At 35.2% G+C, this 16,611-nt stretch overlaps 2 protein-coding genes and 1 pseudogene across 3 annotated transcripts; 2 read left to right on the plus strand and 1 right to left on the minus strand.

Moving 5' to 3' along the window:
* Positions 1 to 1,454: 1,454 nt before the first annotated feature.
* Positions 1,455 to 3,964, plus strand: LOC145562078 (uncharacterized). The gene is made up of 2 exons (XM_081622252.1): positions 1,455 to 1,969; positions 3,363 to 3,964. Exons 1-2 carry the CDS (start codon positions 1,500 to 1,502, stop codon positions 3,844 to 3,846), a joined length of 954 nt encoding a protein of 317 aa, XP_081478378.1. The 5' UTR covers positions 1,455 to 1,499; the 3' UTR covers positions 3,847 to 3,964.
* LOC145562077 (glutamate decarboxylase-like) lies at positions 3,853 to 7,268 on the minus strand. The gene is made up of 7 exons (XM_081622251.1): positions 7,114 to 7,268; positions 6,636 to 6,840; positions 6,341 to 6,547; positions 6,028 to 6,242; positions 5,449 to 5,702; positions 5,280 to 5,332; positions 3,853 to 4,564 (listed from the first exon to the last, which is right to left on the minus strand). Exons 1-7 carry the CDS (start codon positions 7,206 to 7,208, stop codon positions 4,067 to 4,069), a joined length of 1,527 nt encoding a protein of 508 aa, XP_081478377.1. The 5' UTR covers positions 7,209 to 7,268; the 3' UTR covers positions 3,853 to 4,066.
* Positions 7,269 to 11,743: 4,475 nt separating this feature from the next.
* On the plus strand, positions 11,744 to 16,085 carry LOC145562079 (protein NRT1/ PTR FAMILY 8.3-like; annotated as a pseudogene). Its single transcript, XR_014094271.1, has 5 exons — positions 11,744 to 12,310; positions 13,092 to 13,194; positions 13,291 to 13,508; positions 14,357 to 14,913; positions 15,056 to 16,085. The product of XR_014094271.1 is annotated as a protein NRT1/ PTR FAMILY 8.3-like (transcript).
* Positions 16,086 to 16,611: the final 526 nt, after the last annotated feature.

The raw sequence follows: 16,611 nt of genomic DNA on the forward strand, positions 1-16,611 counted from the left end.
AGACATGAGACTCATTCAATCACACGTTAGTCATAACAAAGATGTAAGCATAAGTAAATTAGAATAATTACACACTATAAGCAACTTTTTTTTTTCTTCTATTTTGACAAGAAATAGTACAAAGTGACAAGTATTAGGGTGACAAGTATTAGGGCTTGTTTGGTTCACCTTATTTTTGCTTATCTGAACTTAAATGATTAGATCTAATTGTCTGATTTGATCAAACTTTGACCTTAAGTGAACGATAATCTATAAGGAAAAAATATATCAAGTGGGGTCTTGTTAGATTCTTAATAATGTGTATTTTATTAATTAATATGTAATTTTCATAATATTTTCGTTACGGAATTAAAGATAATTAGCGATAAAAAAAAAATCACATAAAACAATGATCTGATCTGAACTTATGTTTTTTTGATCTGATCTGGTCTGAACTTATTTTTTCTAATCTGATTTGATCTGAACTTATTTTTTCTAAAATAAGTAAAAATAAGGTGAACTAAACAAGGCCTTAGGGGTTGTTCACATTTACTAAACTGAGCTGAACTGAACTGAATGGAGCTGAATTGAACTGAACTGAACTGAATAGATTTTAAATGAATATTTTATGAGAGAAGGAAATTAAGAGCTAAACTGAACTGAATTGATTGGAGATGAACTGAACTGAACTGATTGGAGCTGAACTGAACTGATTAAAGCTAAACTAAACTGATTGAAGCTGAACTGAACTGAACTAAATTGTAATTAAGCTGAAGTGAACAAGCCCTTAGAAGGTGGCCTCTTATAGGTGGTGTCTTCTAATAATTTTGGCAATTCCAATTTGTTAATGACTATTGTGTATCCGAAACTAGATGATCAAATTAAAATAGAAATTGGGCCTAATCTGAATTCTAATATACGTACATAAAGACCTCCTCACTCAAATCCAATATACTTTTGTTATCTCAATGGTCGTCTTTTTCGTGAATGATAGAGTATAAAACATATTCCTGGGCCTCAACCATCAGCTTAAGCTTTTGGTTGAGTTGGTCCACTAACATGGTATCGGAGCCATCGTGACACAAAGGTCACGGGTTCGAATCTCATCCACCCCCCACTTTCAAGTGGAATATTAAGCGCAGGGTATATGAGGAGGGCCCATGCTGCATCCACACTTCTAGCCCAACGGGCTCTCGTGTGAGGGGGCGTGATAGAGTATAAAACATATTCCTGGGCCTCAACCATCAGCTTAAGCTTTTGGTTGAGATGGTCCACTAACAGTGAATTATTATGAGACGGAGCGACCGAGCGAATATGAAACAAAGGAAGTATAATACCACTCGAACGATATCAAAATCTAATCTCGTACTGTGGATGCTACACATTTGGACCACAACATCAAACCCCACCAATATAGCACACTTTGAACCAATTTTCATAATGGGCATGAAACAACCCAAAAGCAAAGCATAAGGCCCATCTTCCTGACGTAAACAACCCGTTCCTAATTTTCATCATCAATGTCATATTGTCATGCTTTTGCTAATCAATTCTTCATTAACACCCCCTTTTCTTGGAACTTCCAAAAAAACCCATCTTTCATAATTTTATCTATCCAATCCAACAAATTACAATCTTCAAATCAATCTACCCAAAATAAGTTGAATCGAAGATCAAAATTAATGGGGTTGAGAAAATGGGGAGTGGGAATTGTTGCAGTAGTAGCAATAGTAGCAGGAAGAGAATTAAACAAGCAATATGGGTGGGATAAAGATGGATTAATGGAGGTTTTTAAGAAATTATCAGATCAATTAGGAATTTGGGCAATTCCAGCTTATGTGGGTGTTCATACTCTTACATTGTCTCTTTGTTTGCCTTCTGCTGTGTTTTTTGAAGCTGGGGCTTCTCTTCTTTTTGGGTTTCTTCCTGCTGTTATTTGTGTTTTTTCTGCCAAGATTCTTGCTGCTTCTCTCTCCTTCTGGATTGGCAGGTACCCATTTCTTAATTTTCTCAAAATTGTTTTATTTTAATTTCTATTATATAATTATGAATTTAGTTTTTCTGCCATTGTTGGGTTTTGTTTGTATGTGAAGATTGAATTTTGAGATATTGTAGTTGTTTAATGTGATAGTGATATGATGGATTTGTGGAGAATGATAATTATTGGCATTGATTATGTAGCATTGGTGTAAAATGTGCAAGTATGTTGGAATTGTTTTTGTTGGTTGATGAGATGTCTTATTGTAGTGTATTACTGTTATATTGTTGTGATTTCTACTGTTGGATTATGAGTGGATGTAGACTAGCTCAGTTGTTTTAAGTCTTTAGTGTAGTGTCAGACTTGAGATTGAATCTCGTCTATAATAATGCCCTTTGTGGCTCCCCTTTTCCGTTTTGGGTTTTGTGTGGAAATTGAAGCTAGTGGTTGTGTTTGGTGTTGCTTAGGATCTTATCACATAAAATTTAAATCTTCAAGTAGTAGTTATTATTAGAAAGTGTTAAACTATTGGATTAAGTGCGGGGGCCATGGGGGTGGGAGGGTGGGGATGAACAACTTAAGCTTTCAGATTCCTACTCTGTGTCGAGAAAGTAGTAATGGACACAAAGAGTGATGGACAGATGATTTGTGATGCTTCGGAACATTACTCATTTCCGAATTTCTGAAAGTAATGGTTACATTTTGAACCATATTCTCATTTAAATAGAGTGATGGAGAGCGTATGGGAAAGACACGACTTATTCTTCACTTTCTTTCTCTTAATGCGCTGTTGTTGTGTTGACATCATATAATATCATACTTTGAACTCCACATGTCGATCTTCATAATGTCACTATAGGGGCACATCATGCAAACTGTAGGCTTAAATCTTCAGACCCCTTTCAAGATAGTCAATTAAGGGCAGATTATTATTGATTACTCTTCTAATTACTGTGCCATGGATGTGCAAATGGGTTTGCTTAATTAAATCTTGCTGCTTAAGCAGTATGTCCACTTTTGTTCGCAGCTGGTATGGAACCTTTTGGCAATAAATGGAAGGTTTTAATCATATATAGTTGAAATCATGACATATGTAGCTACTAGCTATGGTTGTTGAGCCACTGAAGAAATAAGTTTGTTGTGTCATTGAGCGTATATATACATTTTGGAGATTGTGCTAAAAAAATTGTGAGAGAACCATCTTTTGTTACTGTCTCTATGGCCATGTAAATGAAAGAAGTGGTGACTATTTGATGGGACTCTCTCTTGATTTTTGTTTGTACTCCGTATATCTTTGTAGATGTCAATATTCTTGCTTTATGTAAGCTAATAAGTTTGTCAAATTATTTTATTAAGATCAATGCTGATAGATTTGTAACATTATTTTATTTTATAAAAACTGTAGGCTTATCTTCAAGAATTCAAGTTCTGCGATGCATTGGGTGCAAAGTAACAAGCATTTTCATGTACTCTCCAAAGGCGTAGAACAAGATGGTTGGAAATTTGTCCTTCTTGCCCGGTTTTCTCCTGTCCCCTCTTATGTCATCAATTATGCTCTGGCTGCTACTAAGGTCAGATTTTTTGTGGATTTTTTGCTTCCTACTATTATTGGCTGCATGCCGATGATTATACAAAATACTTCTATTGGAAGTCTTGCTGGTGCTGCTGTTGCTTCAGCGTCTGGTTCTCAGAAATCTCAGATTTGGTCATACGTTTTCCCACTTATTGGGATAATGTCCAGCATTCTTATCTCTTTCAGGATCAGAACATATAGTAAAAATATTTCTGTTGAATCTTCTGTTATTGAAAATAGCAATTCTGAAAATAGTGCTGACTCATCTCAATTATTAACCAGTCACAAGACAGACGAGAATGTGAAGAATAGGTGATGATATCTTTCTTCTCTTATTTCCCTTTTACTACATTAGACAGGTTACAAATTTGTAGTTTTACAGATTTTCTGTTTGATTAAATATTCTCTTTTAATGGAAAAATCCAATTTTAAGAGAGATGAATGTTCTCTTTATTATATTTATTTTTTATTTTTATTACATTACATATTGAAGCCATAAATTTACTGCTCATAAATTTACTTGGAACTCAGACATTCTAACAGACACCCTTAGTCTTTCCTCCCGTCACTTTTACGTCCTTATGAACCACTTTATGCTCGTCTGTCTTCCAATGGACTGAGGTTTCTGGTATGTGTAAAGAGCCCTCTTCAGCATCGTGACCACCTTCACTTGGTTTGACTTCCAGTGTGAAAGTTATCTTTGGAACAGTATCTGTGAGTTCTGGTAGTGCCTGCTTTATGTGTGAGAGTAGCTTATCCACCATTTGCCTCCCAAAATCCTCCCTGACCACAACTCGGAGGATTGTTATATGCTCAATGTCAGCAGGCATTGTGTATGCTGGTACAATCCATCCATGGTGCCTTAGGGATTTTGACAGTTCAAATGCAAGGCTTTTGCTCTCATCTTTAAAGGCAAAGGCCACTAGTGGTATTCCTTGGTCTTTTGAAACAATGTCAAACCGTCCCATTTTTTCCAATCCTTTTCGGAGTGTTTTCGCATTTTCTATGCAATTTTCAATGATATGCTTGTACCCCTATTTAAGAGAAGAATCAGGTTGTTAGAGGGAAAATATATCTTCATAGTTGTGCAGTAACTATGGTCAGACACTATGTACTCATGCAGTTAAAAATATTAAACTATCAAACAAACATCTCTCAGATAGATAAAAGGAGTATCAAGTTAGTTAACACTTCTATGTTTTTGGACCTAGCGTCAAACTGTACTAAAAAAATCTGGCTTGTTTGGTTATTTTATTCTCTGGTGTACTTTATTCTCGCTTCTAATAGATTGTAGATTGCCTTAATTTATTTTTGATCTCATATATGTTCAAAACGTGTTACTTAGGGATTCTGATTTTCTCATTTACAGTGTGTTTGGATAACATTAGAGGAAGGAAAAGGGGAGGGAGGAGAAGAGGAGGGGAGAGAAGAATGGTGAGTTTTCCTTCCAAATCTCTCCATTGTTGGAGGGATCATTTTCCTACAATTTAATCCCTCCTCTCTCCCCTCCAATTCCCTTGCTTTCTCAGTTGTTATCCAAATGAAAGATATCACATCTCTCCATTTCCCTCCCCTTCTTTTCCTTCCATTTCCTTCTATCCAAACACACCGTTAGTCTTTTTAGTCATATTCATTTATGCAATTTAAGTTCCTGCTGCTGATTGTGGTTAGTATATACTTCATAGTTCTTTCTAGTAGATCTTGTTCATATTTTACTAGTGTCAGGCTGGAAGATTAGAAGAAACATACCTCAAATCCCAGCCTTAGGAACTGATAATATTGTGCCACTATTTGACTTGCCCCTGCATGTCAGCGAGTCAGGTAAGGAGATTCAGATTAGTGCAGAATTCTACCTCTCTTCCACCCCCTTCCCCCCTCCCACGAAAGCAAATGGAGTTGTATAAGTTTTGTGCATTACCTTTAGAGAAGTTGAGGGTGAATGTAGGCTGATCAGTGCCAAGGTAGTTGATGTGGAAGACAAGCTCTTCCGGGAGGTCTGCTTTACTCCTCCAGATAACCCACCCAACTCCCGCATAAACCAGGCCATACTTATGGCCACTCACATTTATACTCTTCACCAATGGTAGCCTAAAGTCCCATTTGAGATCTGGATATGCAAATGGAGCCACAAATCCCCCACTTGCTGCATCTACATGTATCGGAGTGTTCCACCTGCATGTTCAGGAGTTGATTAGCGGAGAAGAAAGGAGCTGAGGAGAAAGAAATATTTTCTGGTTCTTAGTAGTACAGGAGCTGAGGGCTGTACGTATAAAGACTAGAATTGGCCTGTTCTGGCTCAAAGTATCAGGTTGTGCTACATTTCAGTCCTACAAACTGCACCCAAGCCCAGTACATGCGTCTTGGGTAGAGCAACGTTTGATCGGTCGCAGTTTGGCCAGCAACGTGCTGATTACAGACACTGTACTAATGTAGGGGCGGGCTGATTTGAACCTTGAACATTTCAGTCCTACATTCTTGATCTAAAATAGAAACTTACCCTGTTTTCTTGTTTTTTTTAGCAAGAAGATCGTTCAAAAGCTTTACATCTTCAAACTCGCCATTAAGTGTAGATCCTAGAATGGCAGCCACACATATTGTGTTCTCATCCACCAATTCTACAGCTTTTGCTGGGTCCATAACGTAGCATTTTTCTGTTAGCTTCACCTCTTTCAGCTCCACATCAAAGTACCTTGCAAACTTTTCCCAGCATACCTGCAAGATAGCAAGGGCGAGATCTATAAAGTTGGTAACATTTCTTCCAGACAGAAGACTATGTAGGAACAGGATCGAAAACAGGGGAAATAATTTACCTGAACGTTGGCACCAGTAACAATGTTCGGTCTGTCAAAGGGCTTCCCTTCCGCCTTTCTCTTGTTCTGCCATTTCTTCTTGAAAGCTAATCCAGCCAACATTATTGCTTCGGATGATCCCACCGTTGCCACTCCTACTGCTACCCCATGGTCACCTTTTACTGATGGTGCATGAAACAATCGTGCTATCATATTGACACACCTATTCTGGAGATTCAGGGAAGTTGAATGTTTCTTTATGTTAGATTGACGTAAAATACAAAAGTATTAAACACTAAAAAGACAGTGAGTTGACCTGGAGCTCAGTGCTGACAGGATACTCGTCCATGTCAACGTAGTTCTTGTTGATGGCTTCAGACATAAGCTTATCACATTCAGGTTCCATCCATGTCGTCACAAAGGATGCCAAGTTCAGCCGTGGGTTTCCGTCCAGCATAAGCTCATCATGTATTATTTGGTAAGCCACATCTTTTGGTATAGTTTTCTTTGGCATCCTATACCTTAAATTAGCCAGTCACAACACTTAATTATTAATCGCAACCTAACAAACCCCCTTATAAAATATTCTCGCGGAACAAAAACAAGACGCACGTTATTCTAATTCCCTATATTTCATGACTCTAAAGGAACACGAGTATGTGACTATTAATTATGTATCACGGGAGTATTTCTTCTAATCCGGGTGCATATTTATCTTTCTTTATCATTTCTACATCATGCAATATAGGAAAAGTAGTATAAGTAACAAGTTCAAATGTAACGTATGTACTTACTTTGGAAGAGGTTCATGGGCATATCTTGAAGCAAAAACCGGGCTAATTACATGTTCTTCTACTTCCTCTAGGGTTTGGACGTGTGACAAAGCCATATTTTTGGGTTTTTATTAACCTTAAATACTTTTTATGTGATTTCACAAAATTCAACCAAGAACAATGATGAAATATGACTTGTGTTTCAACAGTAGTTATGGAATGAATTTATAGTAACAAGTAATTGAGCAAATAAGAGAGATCATGGGAATTAGATTCCTTTGGTTACCCTTGCTTGATGAATTCCTCTTACTTGATGCTATCTTGGAATTCCTTGCAATGAACAATTACTACTAATTAGAGTACTAAATATTGTTTTTGTTCTAAAGTTTGAAATTGTCTTTTAGAGTTGCAAGAAGTTTCCATGGTCCCAGTGGGTGTAATTATATATATAATCTTTGATTAGTGATAACAAGTAAGGAATATGGGATAATTGTTGCAAAAGTTGGTTCTAGTCTAATCAATTAATCGATCTATTGTGGATAAACAAATGATTTTACTGTACAAGCATGATATTGACACATGCTTCTTCCATTCTTTCTTCAATTGCAACATATTCCTATTCAAGAAGTTGCAAATTGTAACCTTTGTAACATAGCTTTACTTTCTTGGCCAATGATTCTTTCCTTTAGTATCTTTTTATTGCACGAGTCCCATTTTTTTCCTCCCTCTTTCTCTCCTTAAAAATGTGAATTCTACAACGTGGTATTTGAAAAAGATCGAGGGAAACAATGAACCACTTTATAACTTACGTAGAATAAAATTATTGTAAGTAGTAGATGTTGGATATCACCATCCTTGGAAAGATTTAAAGTCTTAATACCATCAATCAAAAGACATGTTTTATAAAAAGTAATACTGTAGGACTATGTAATTTAACTTATTTCATTACATCTTTAGCAGCGGGTTCCTTTTAATCAAGCCCTTGCCAATGAGTTGTCGAGTAACTCTTCAACATATATGTTGTCTGAGGTTAGGGTTTCATCCCCTTCTCACCACGGGAGCTTACAATTTCTCACTTTTTACCCCTTTCTTGATGGCATTACTTCAATATCAATCACCCAAGAGTATTAACCTTGTAAGATGAGTAGATGATCCTTGTTGATTAACATGAGATTTCATGTGAGACATACCTCATGATACTTGAGTACTTAATTTAAAGTGTAATTGATTATCAGCTAGTGGACTTACATCATTTAGAACAGAGCAAGCCCTAGTTAATCTTTATTATTGACAAAATAGGTGCCACATCCACACACGCTTCTATAATTCTCCAGACAACACAATTATGACAATCACTTTTGGTTTCTTTCACCAAATTGTCTCAACTAAACATAATTTTCGAAACAACATGTTGACTCGAATGAACAATACAAGAGGGGGGGTGAATTGTATTGTAGAGCAACTAGGGTAATTTTTGCGGAATTAATAAAGAAACTCAAACAAAACCTTAAAGTGCAAAGAGAGGTTTCACGTGGAAAACTTCTTGGCCCTAAACAAAAAGAAAAACCACGACCACAAGGGATTTTAAACTCAACTCTTAATATCAATAGGGCAAACAACCTATTACAAATTAAGACTCTACACTCAAGTTCCTCAACAAACTTAATTACCCTTCAACTGATCCCTCAACCAGTTGATCTCTCTAAACTCTCTCTTTCTCCTTGCTTCACTCAAAGCAATAAACACTCTTAGAGTTTACCCAAACTCTATCCTAATACAACTCAAGATTAAACTCTAAATGCTAAGTACTAAGACACTCAAGGACTTAAGTGGATTATGACTCTTTTTGAAGGCTAAAGATTGTAATGCTCAAGTGTATTTTTCTCAACACAAAACCAATTTAATTTATAGAAAAATAAAGGAAGTTAAAACAATCGTTGCCTCAATCTCCACTAAGCCACAATATCCTTAGAATTAGGACGTGCATTTTGTTGGAGCTTGGGTAGCAAGTAAAACCAATTTAACAGGAAGTGGTTTTACTGTTTCCTAATTTTTCTCAACTTCTTTGACAAAGTAAAAACACACGTTTGAAGAATATTTTCCAAAAACTGATTTTCCAAAAGATAAGCTAAAATTAAAACTGAAAATCTTGTTAAAAAGATATTTTAACTAAAAGATAATTTTTGAAAATAAACAAGCTAAAATATGGAAAATAAAATCTTTATCATATAAAACAAAATCCACGTTAATCCTATCATGATCAAAGTGCTTAGCATAAATACAAGAAGAAGCCTAAAGATAAAATAAAATAGACTCCTTGAAACTCTGTGAAGCTTCGACTCTGGAGCTTCACTTCCTCACTAAAGGAACTTGTCTTGAAGCTTCGACTCTGGAGCTTCAATTCCTTACTCAAGGAACTTGACTTCTGATTGTCTTCTTTATCCTTCCACAGCAGACTTAGACTTTGTTCCATGCTCCATTCTTACTCCAAAATCTCGTAGCATAAACCTGTCAATAATCAATGCTAAAACAGAAGTTATACTAGTTATGGTTTGCTTAGGTTCCTTGAGTCATCATCAAAACTTAGGGTCAACACAACACAATACTGTGAATCATTTTTCTTTCTTTCCTCAAGTTATTTTTTACCTACCCACAAAATCAGCATAAAATTGAAAGATTTGTCTATTCGGAAATCCTCCCAATCCGTTTCCAAGATCAATGCAAGTATACAACCATTCATCATCTTCTTTTTTTTTTTTTTTTTTTTTTTTTTGAGTAGTCATGTATCGTAAGTTTTCCTTAATTTGAACCTTGTCCTTAATTTATCCAAAATCTTTTTTTCGAGTCTAGATCTCGACATATTCTTATATGCATCCTCATGCATGTAAAATAGGTGCAACACCCTTAAACCCAAGACATTCTGCATTAAACACGGCCCAAACTCAAATCAATCAACACAGCTCTTTGTTTCCTTTTTTAAATTTCTTGTTTCTTTCTTCCAAATTCTCTCTCTTCTGTTTTCTTTCTTATAATAATTTTGATCCAAATTATCATCAAATTGTTCAATATAATTTTCTTCTCCTATGTTTTTCTCCTTTAATTTGTTCTTCATTTTTCTCTCTCCCTTATTTTTTTTTCACTTTTATTTCTCTTTTTTTTATTAAATTTGTTTCTTAAAACATGGAATTAGTTGTTATTTCCGAAGAGATCGTCAATGCAAATTAGTGTTTTATTTTTTTGAATTGTAAATAGGTTTTTTATGTTAGTTTCAATTGTTTTGTTTGATTTTTTTTTTTTTTTTTTTTTTTTTTGATTTTTGGTTAGCTTCGATCAATTTCAATTTATTATATATGAATTTTGTGTAAATTTCGTTCTTCATGTTTTTTTTTGTTCATAATTTTTATGTATGAATTTCGATTTATTATGTGGTGATTTTGTGCTTAATTTCGATTGATTAGGTTTTATCTGATTTTTTGAATTCATATGAATTGCATTTTGTTAGCTTCGATCAATTTGATATGAGTATGAATTTCGATTGAACATATGAAAATGCATTAAAAATATGAACTTGCATTTAAAATATGAATACATGCATTTTAGAAAATGAAAATACGCATTCAAAATATGAACATATGCATTGGTTCATTTTTTGAAAACGTATGAACATAAGCATTTCAGAAGGTGAACATATACTTAAAAAATATGTGAACATATAGATTTCAGAAAGTGAACATATACATTTCAAAAAGTTTATGTTAGCATTCAAAATATGAACATAAGCATTTAAGAAAGTGAACATATGCATAAAAAAATATGAACATATGCATTTCAGAAAGTGAACATAATCAAACAAAATATGAACATATGCTTAGGTTACCTAAAAGTGAACATAAGCTTTTCAGAAAGTGAACATAGGCATAAAATATATGAGCATATGCATTTCAGAATAGATATATGAACATAGGCATAAAATATATGAATACATGCATTTCAAAAAGTGAACATAACCACTCAAAATATGAACATATTAATTGTGTTTTCTTAGTGAATGCATAAAGAATATGAACAGAAAATTTCACTTATTAACAAAAAATTTCAAAGAACAGAGTTTCAAAAAATTCAGATAAAAATTCACATAAATTCGGACAAAAATCAATGAAAATTTACCTTTTCTTGGGATAATATGTTGATTTTGCGTCTCTTCTCATATATCCATTGTCGATTTTTCAGTTTTTATTGAAATAAAATCATGTAGAGGAGAGATAAAATTAGAGAAATTAATTGCAAAAATTTTTGAAAATTTAATGAGAGAGAAGTAAAATGGTTTTTTTTTTTTTAAAAACAAAAAAAAAAAATTGAAAGCCAAAACATGGCAGTGGGGAAGTGGATCGCGTTAGAAAAGTGGGTCGTGTTTTCGTTTGGGCGAGTTTTGCAACCGGCTTGTTTATTAGGTTAGGGATACCCCTATTCTAACCTCGTAGGTGCATAAGGATGCATGTAATACCAATTACACTCTAGCCCCAACATTGAACATCATAGTGTGGTTTGGGCCGCTCTTCCTGTATTGTTTTGAGTTCAAATTCCCTTAACCCAAACCACTTTAATAATTACCCACCAAATAAATTTCAACGGTGTCATCAAAATTCAATATCAATGTCAATTTGTCATCAAATTCAATTTCTCTTTCCTCTCACTTTCTCCTCTGTTACAAGTTACAACCATGGCCTACCATCACCATCATCAGTACTCTACTCAAAGTTGATTTAGTCAGCACTACTCGCTATGTATCATGGGTGGTAACAGCCAATTAGCCATAACCTACTTTATTTATCGGAACAATACCCCCAATATCAAAGTAATCACGGCTATTTCGAACCACCCATCTAAAACATACTCAAAACCCAGTTGAAGGTGGTTCGAACCACGGCCTTGGAGGTAGTTGGAGGCGGCGCCATTGGTGGGTCCGGTGGCTGATGGAGGTTCTTGGTGGGTTGGGGCTGCGGCATTGGTGGGGCCGGTTATTATATTATATATTCTGCAGAAAATTAATATACTTCACACTACAATAATACGGGTACAAAATTCCTTTTAATTAATTATAATTATTGCAATTATAGTATATAGTACTATAAAAGGAGGAGAGAGAAAGAGAAAGGAAGATCAAAAAATGGATACTGAACAAGATGAGAGATTGCTCTTGGAACATGGCCTTTTACAGGTTTTTACTTTTATTTTATTTATTTATTATTATTATTTTTTATGCTTAATTATTATTTTTAATCTATTTTTGAGATTGTTTTCATTTAAGTTGACTTTTTGATTTGGTTGCTTATTTTTTCTAGTTATTAGTCTAATTACCATTTTTAATTAGATTAATCTGACACCCGAAATATAGAAATTACTCAAATTAGGATGATCAATAGTTGAAACCTTTGATTCATTGCATGTGTTCGGGCGTATTTTGATTTACTGAGTTGAACTGAATTGAACTCAAATGAACTAATTGCTGAAATGAATTGTTTATGAGAGCAGGAAATTAGGAGTTAGACTGAACTAAACTGAACTAAAATTAAGCCGAAGAGAACAGGCCCTTAGTCTATGCACCTTTATACTATTACCTTCGTTTCATATTATTTGCAACTAAGTATATTATTTCCGAGTTATTAAAAATTCCAAATTACAAATAATATGAAACGAAAGTAGGAGAGGACTTGAGGAGGCATGCTTTGATGTTGGAAACTTTATTGGTAGGCAATACATGATGCATGGTTTTATTGATAGAGCTCAGTCTTGCTGTAATTTGAACTGCAGTTTGCATATACCCAATAACCCAATGTATCACTATTGATGTTGGGTATCTCTATTGATGAGATAATCCTTGAGGATATGCATAACATTCCTGGTTTTTGAGTTTCAATATTTGCTCTTTCGTTTTCCCATTGATTTTGTGTTATAATAATCCTTTTGCTACTTTCTGACTTTTACTGTGTTTTCTGAAGGAAAATGGTGAGCAATATACTGGAGATGGCTCAGTTGATCTAAAAGGGAATCCTGTTCTGAAAAGCAAAACTGGAAATTGGAGAGCCTGCCCATTTATTCTTGGTAAATGATTAACATGAGAATGTTGGTTTTTTTTTTATGTTTTGTATGATTAATTGGTAGTGTTAACATTTTTAACCTTTCTTATTCTCTGTACAGGCACAGAATGCTGTGAGCGTCTTGCTTACTACGGTATTGCCATTAACCTTGTTAATTACCTGAACTACAAACTGCATCAAGGAAATGTATCTGCTGCAAGAAATGTAACAACATGGTCAGGAACTTGTTTCCTAACTCCAGTTATTGGAGCTCTCGTAGCAGATGCATACTTGGGAAGATATTGGACTATTGCTCTATTCTCAACGATTTACTTCATTGTAAGTTGTGGATTTTCCTTTATTTATGCTCCTTCCTTTTTAATTTGACCTTTTATTTTGACTATAGATGCATCTATATATTCCAGTCCATGTCTAATTAATTTAATTGAATATGTCAATATGCTATCTATATCTCTTTCGAATTACTAATCATCCTAGATATATTAACCTTTTGAAATTCTGCTTACCTTTCCAACTTTATAGTTAATCTTTGATTATTTTTATTTAGCAGCATCTGGTTACACTGACATATCTTGTAATTTTACCAAACCGAGTTCTTGAAGCTTCTAACCTGCTCAAACTAAGCACTGAAGATAATTGACTTGTTGAGTTTGTATAATTGACAGTCTTTGGCTGATGGACCAGTGCTACAAATACTCTGTTTCCATTTGTTTGCCTGGCCTTTACCTTAAGATTTGTTCAGGATAATCATAGCAGTTTGCTGTGATTGTGATCATTTTATATCCCCTGACTTGAATTAACTAATTATTTAGTTTGACATATGCTTGCTCAGTAGTCATCTCTACTATTTATTGCATAGCTCCAGAATCATCTGTGAGCAGTTACTGGTGTTAGAAAATGACGTGCATATAGATCCTCTGACATTTTAAATGCTGGTAGCTTGTATTTTGAGTGGCTCTTTTACTTTCATAAATCATGGTCAAGTGTTAATATCTTATTGATTAATGGTAAATGGTACTCATTAATAACAATATGTTGTGTATTGCAATTTTACAGCATGATACTAAAGAATGTAACAGCCTTATCCAATTTAAATGAAAATTTCGTATTGCTCTCACTGACATCTGTTCTATTCTTGTCATGATATAATTTGTTTTATTCTGTAGGGAATGTGTACCTTGACTCTATCTGCATCAGTTCCTGCATTACAGCCTCCTGAATGTATAGATTCATTTTGCCCTTCAGCTACTCCAGCTCAGTCTGGAGTATTCTTTTTGGGACTCTATCTAATTGCATTGGGAACTGGAGGGATTAAGCCATGTGTATCGTCATTTGGTGCTGATCAGTTTGATGACACTGACCCAAATGAGAGGGTGAAGAAGGGATCCTTTTTCAACTGGTTTTATTTCTCTATCAACCTTGGTGCCTTGGTATCGAGTACATTTATTGTTTGGATGCAAGAAAATGTTGGATGGGGCCTAGGCTTTGGCCTTTCAGCAATATTCATGGGAATCGCTATTGCCAGTTTCTTTTCTGGAACCCCCCTTTATAGGTTTCAAAGACCTGGGGGAAGCCCGTTAACAAGAATGTGTCAGGTTGTTATTGCATCATTACGTAAGTGCAAATCAGAGGTCCCCCAAGATAGTAGTCTCCTGTATGAGACTCAAGACAAACATTCAGCTATCGAGGGAAGTCGAAAACTGGAGCATACTGATGAACTGAAGTACTTTTCTTGTCTATATCTTTTGCATTGCTTAAATTCTATATCATGTTTTCCAGTATGTGATCTGATGAATTAATATAGAGAGAAGAATACGTGTGTGTTTTTCTTTTTTTTTTTTTTGGTTGACGGGTTTGTCCTGCAGATGCCTGGATAAAGCAGCTGTGTTGTCGGATGCTGACATGAAAAGTGGGGATTTCTCCAACCCATGGAGACTGTGCACAGTAACACAGGTGGAAGAATTGAAGATTTTGATCCGCATGTTCCCTATATGGGCAACCGGAATTGTTTTTGCTGCTGTCTTTGCCCAGGCAACATTATTTGTTGAGCAGGGAATGGTGATGGACCGAAGGATTGGATCTTTCATCCTCCCTGCTGCGTCGTTGACAACTTTTGATATCATCAGCGTTTTATTCTGGGTCCCGGTATATGACAGATTGCTGGTTCCTATGGCTAGGAAGTTTACTGGCCAAGAACGAGGGTTTTCAGAACTTCAGAGAATGGGCATTGGCCTCTTCATTTCTATCCTTGGCATGGTAGCTGCTGCTGCAGTGGAGAACAGACGTTTGCATATTGTCAAGGAACTAGGTCTGGTCGATGAAAATGTCGCTGTCCCAATTAGCATACTTTGGCAAGTACCACAATACTTGTTGGTGGGGGCTGCAGAGGTATTCACCTTTATAGGGCAATATGAGTTTTTCTATGATCAGTCACCCGATGCCATGCGAAGTTTGTGTAGTGCACTTTCGCTCCTGACGATTTCATTTGGGAATTACTTAAGCTCAGCGATTCTGACAATTTTGAATGTCATTACAACTGCTGGAGGAAACCCGGGGTGGATACCAGATAATCTTAACAAGGGTCACCTCGATAATTACTTCTGGCTCTTGGCTGGACTTAGTTTCTTGAACCTGTTGGTGTACGTTTTCTGTTCTCTGAAGTACAAACAGAAGAAGGCCTCCTAAGGAAGCTGCTGCTACTGGTGGTGTTAGTGTACAACAATGAATTGATGCTTTTGCTTTAAGGGAAGCGCTGTATTGTAGTTAGATACAACCTGTCTATTCTTATGATACTTCAGAGCTAATTAAACTATTAATGTTCATGTGAATAATGTTCTTATAACTCAGATTGATGCAGGGTTTTATGCTTAAACTCATCATAAAATTTCAACCCTATCGTGTTTTCATGTTCTTATATCTAAAATTTGGAATTGTCTTAGAGTTGCAAGAAGTCTCCTTGGTGTTCCGTGGGTGTAATTAATTATATAATCTTTGATTAGTGCTAAGTAAGGAATATGTGATGCTATGATATGTTGGAGTGTCATGATTAATATTAATCTCCAATTAAAGAGGATAATTATTGCTGAAGTTGGTTCTAGTCTAATTAATGAATCATTAATCGTTTAACTAAGGATTTTACTGTGCAAGCATGATATTGACACATGCTTCTTCCATTCTTTTTTCATTTGCAACATATTCATGTAAGAAGTTGCAAATTGTAAAATTGCTTTACTTTCTTGACCAACGATCAGGCCCGTTCTTAGCGTTTTGGTGGCTATGGGCAAAATAACAGATTGAGGCTCTAATCAACTACTAGTAAAGTAAAAACTTTAAAATTGCAAGAAAAAAAAGTTGCATTTTATATAAAAATTATAGCATACCTAGGAAAAAAATGTACAAAGAACAATTATCCTTATTTTAC

The sequence above is a fragment of the Chenopodium album genome, chromosome 10 (assembly GCF_948465745.1).
Source record: "Chenopodium album chromosome 10, dcCheAlbu1.1, whole genome shotgun sequence".
NCBI lineage: Eukaryota > Viridiplantae > Streptophyta > Magnoliopsida > Caryophyllales > Amaranthaceae > Chenopodium > Chenopodium album.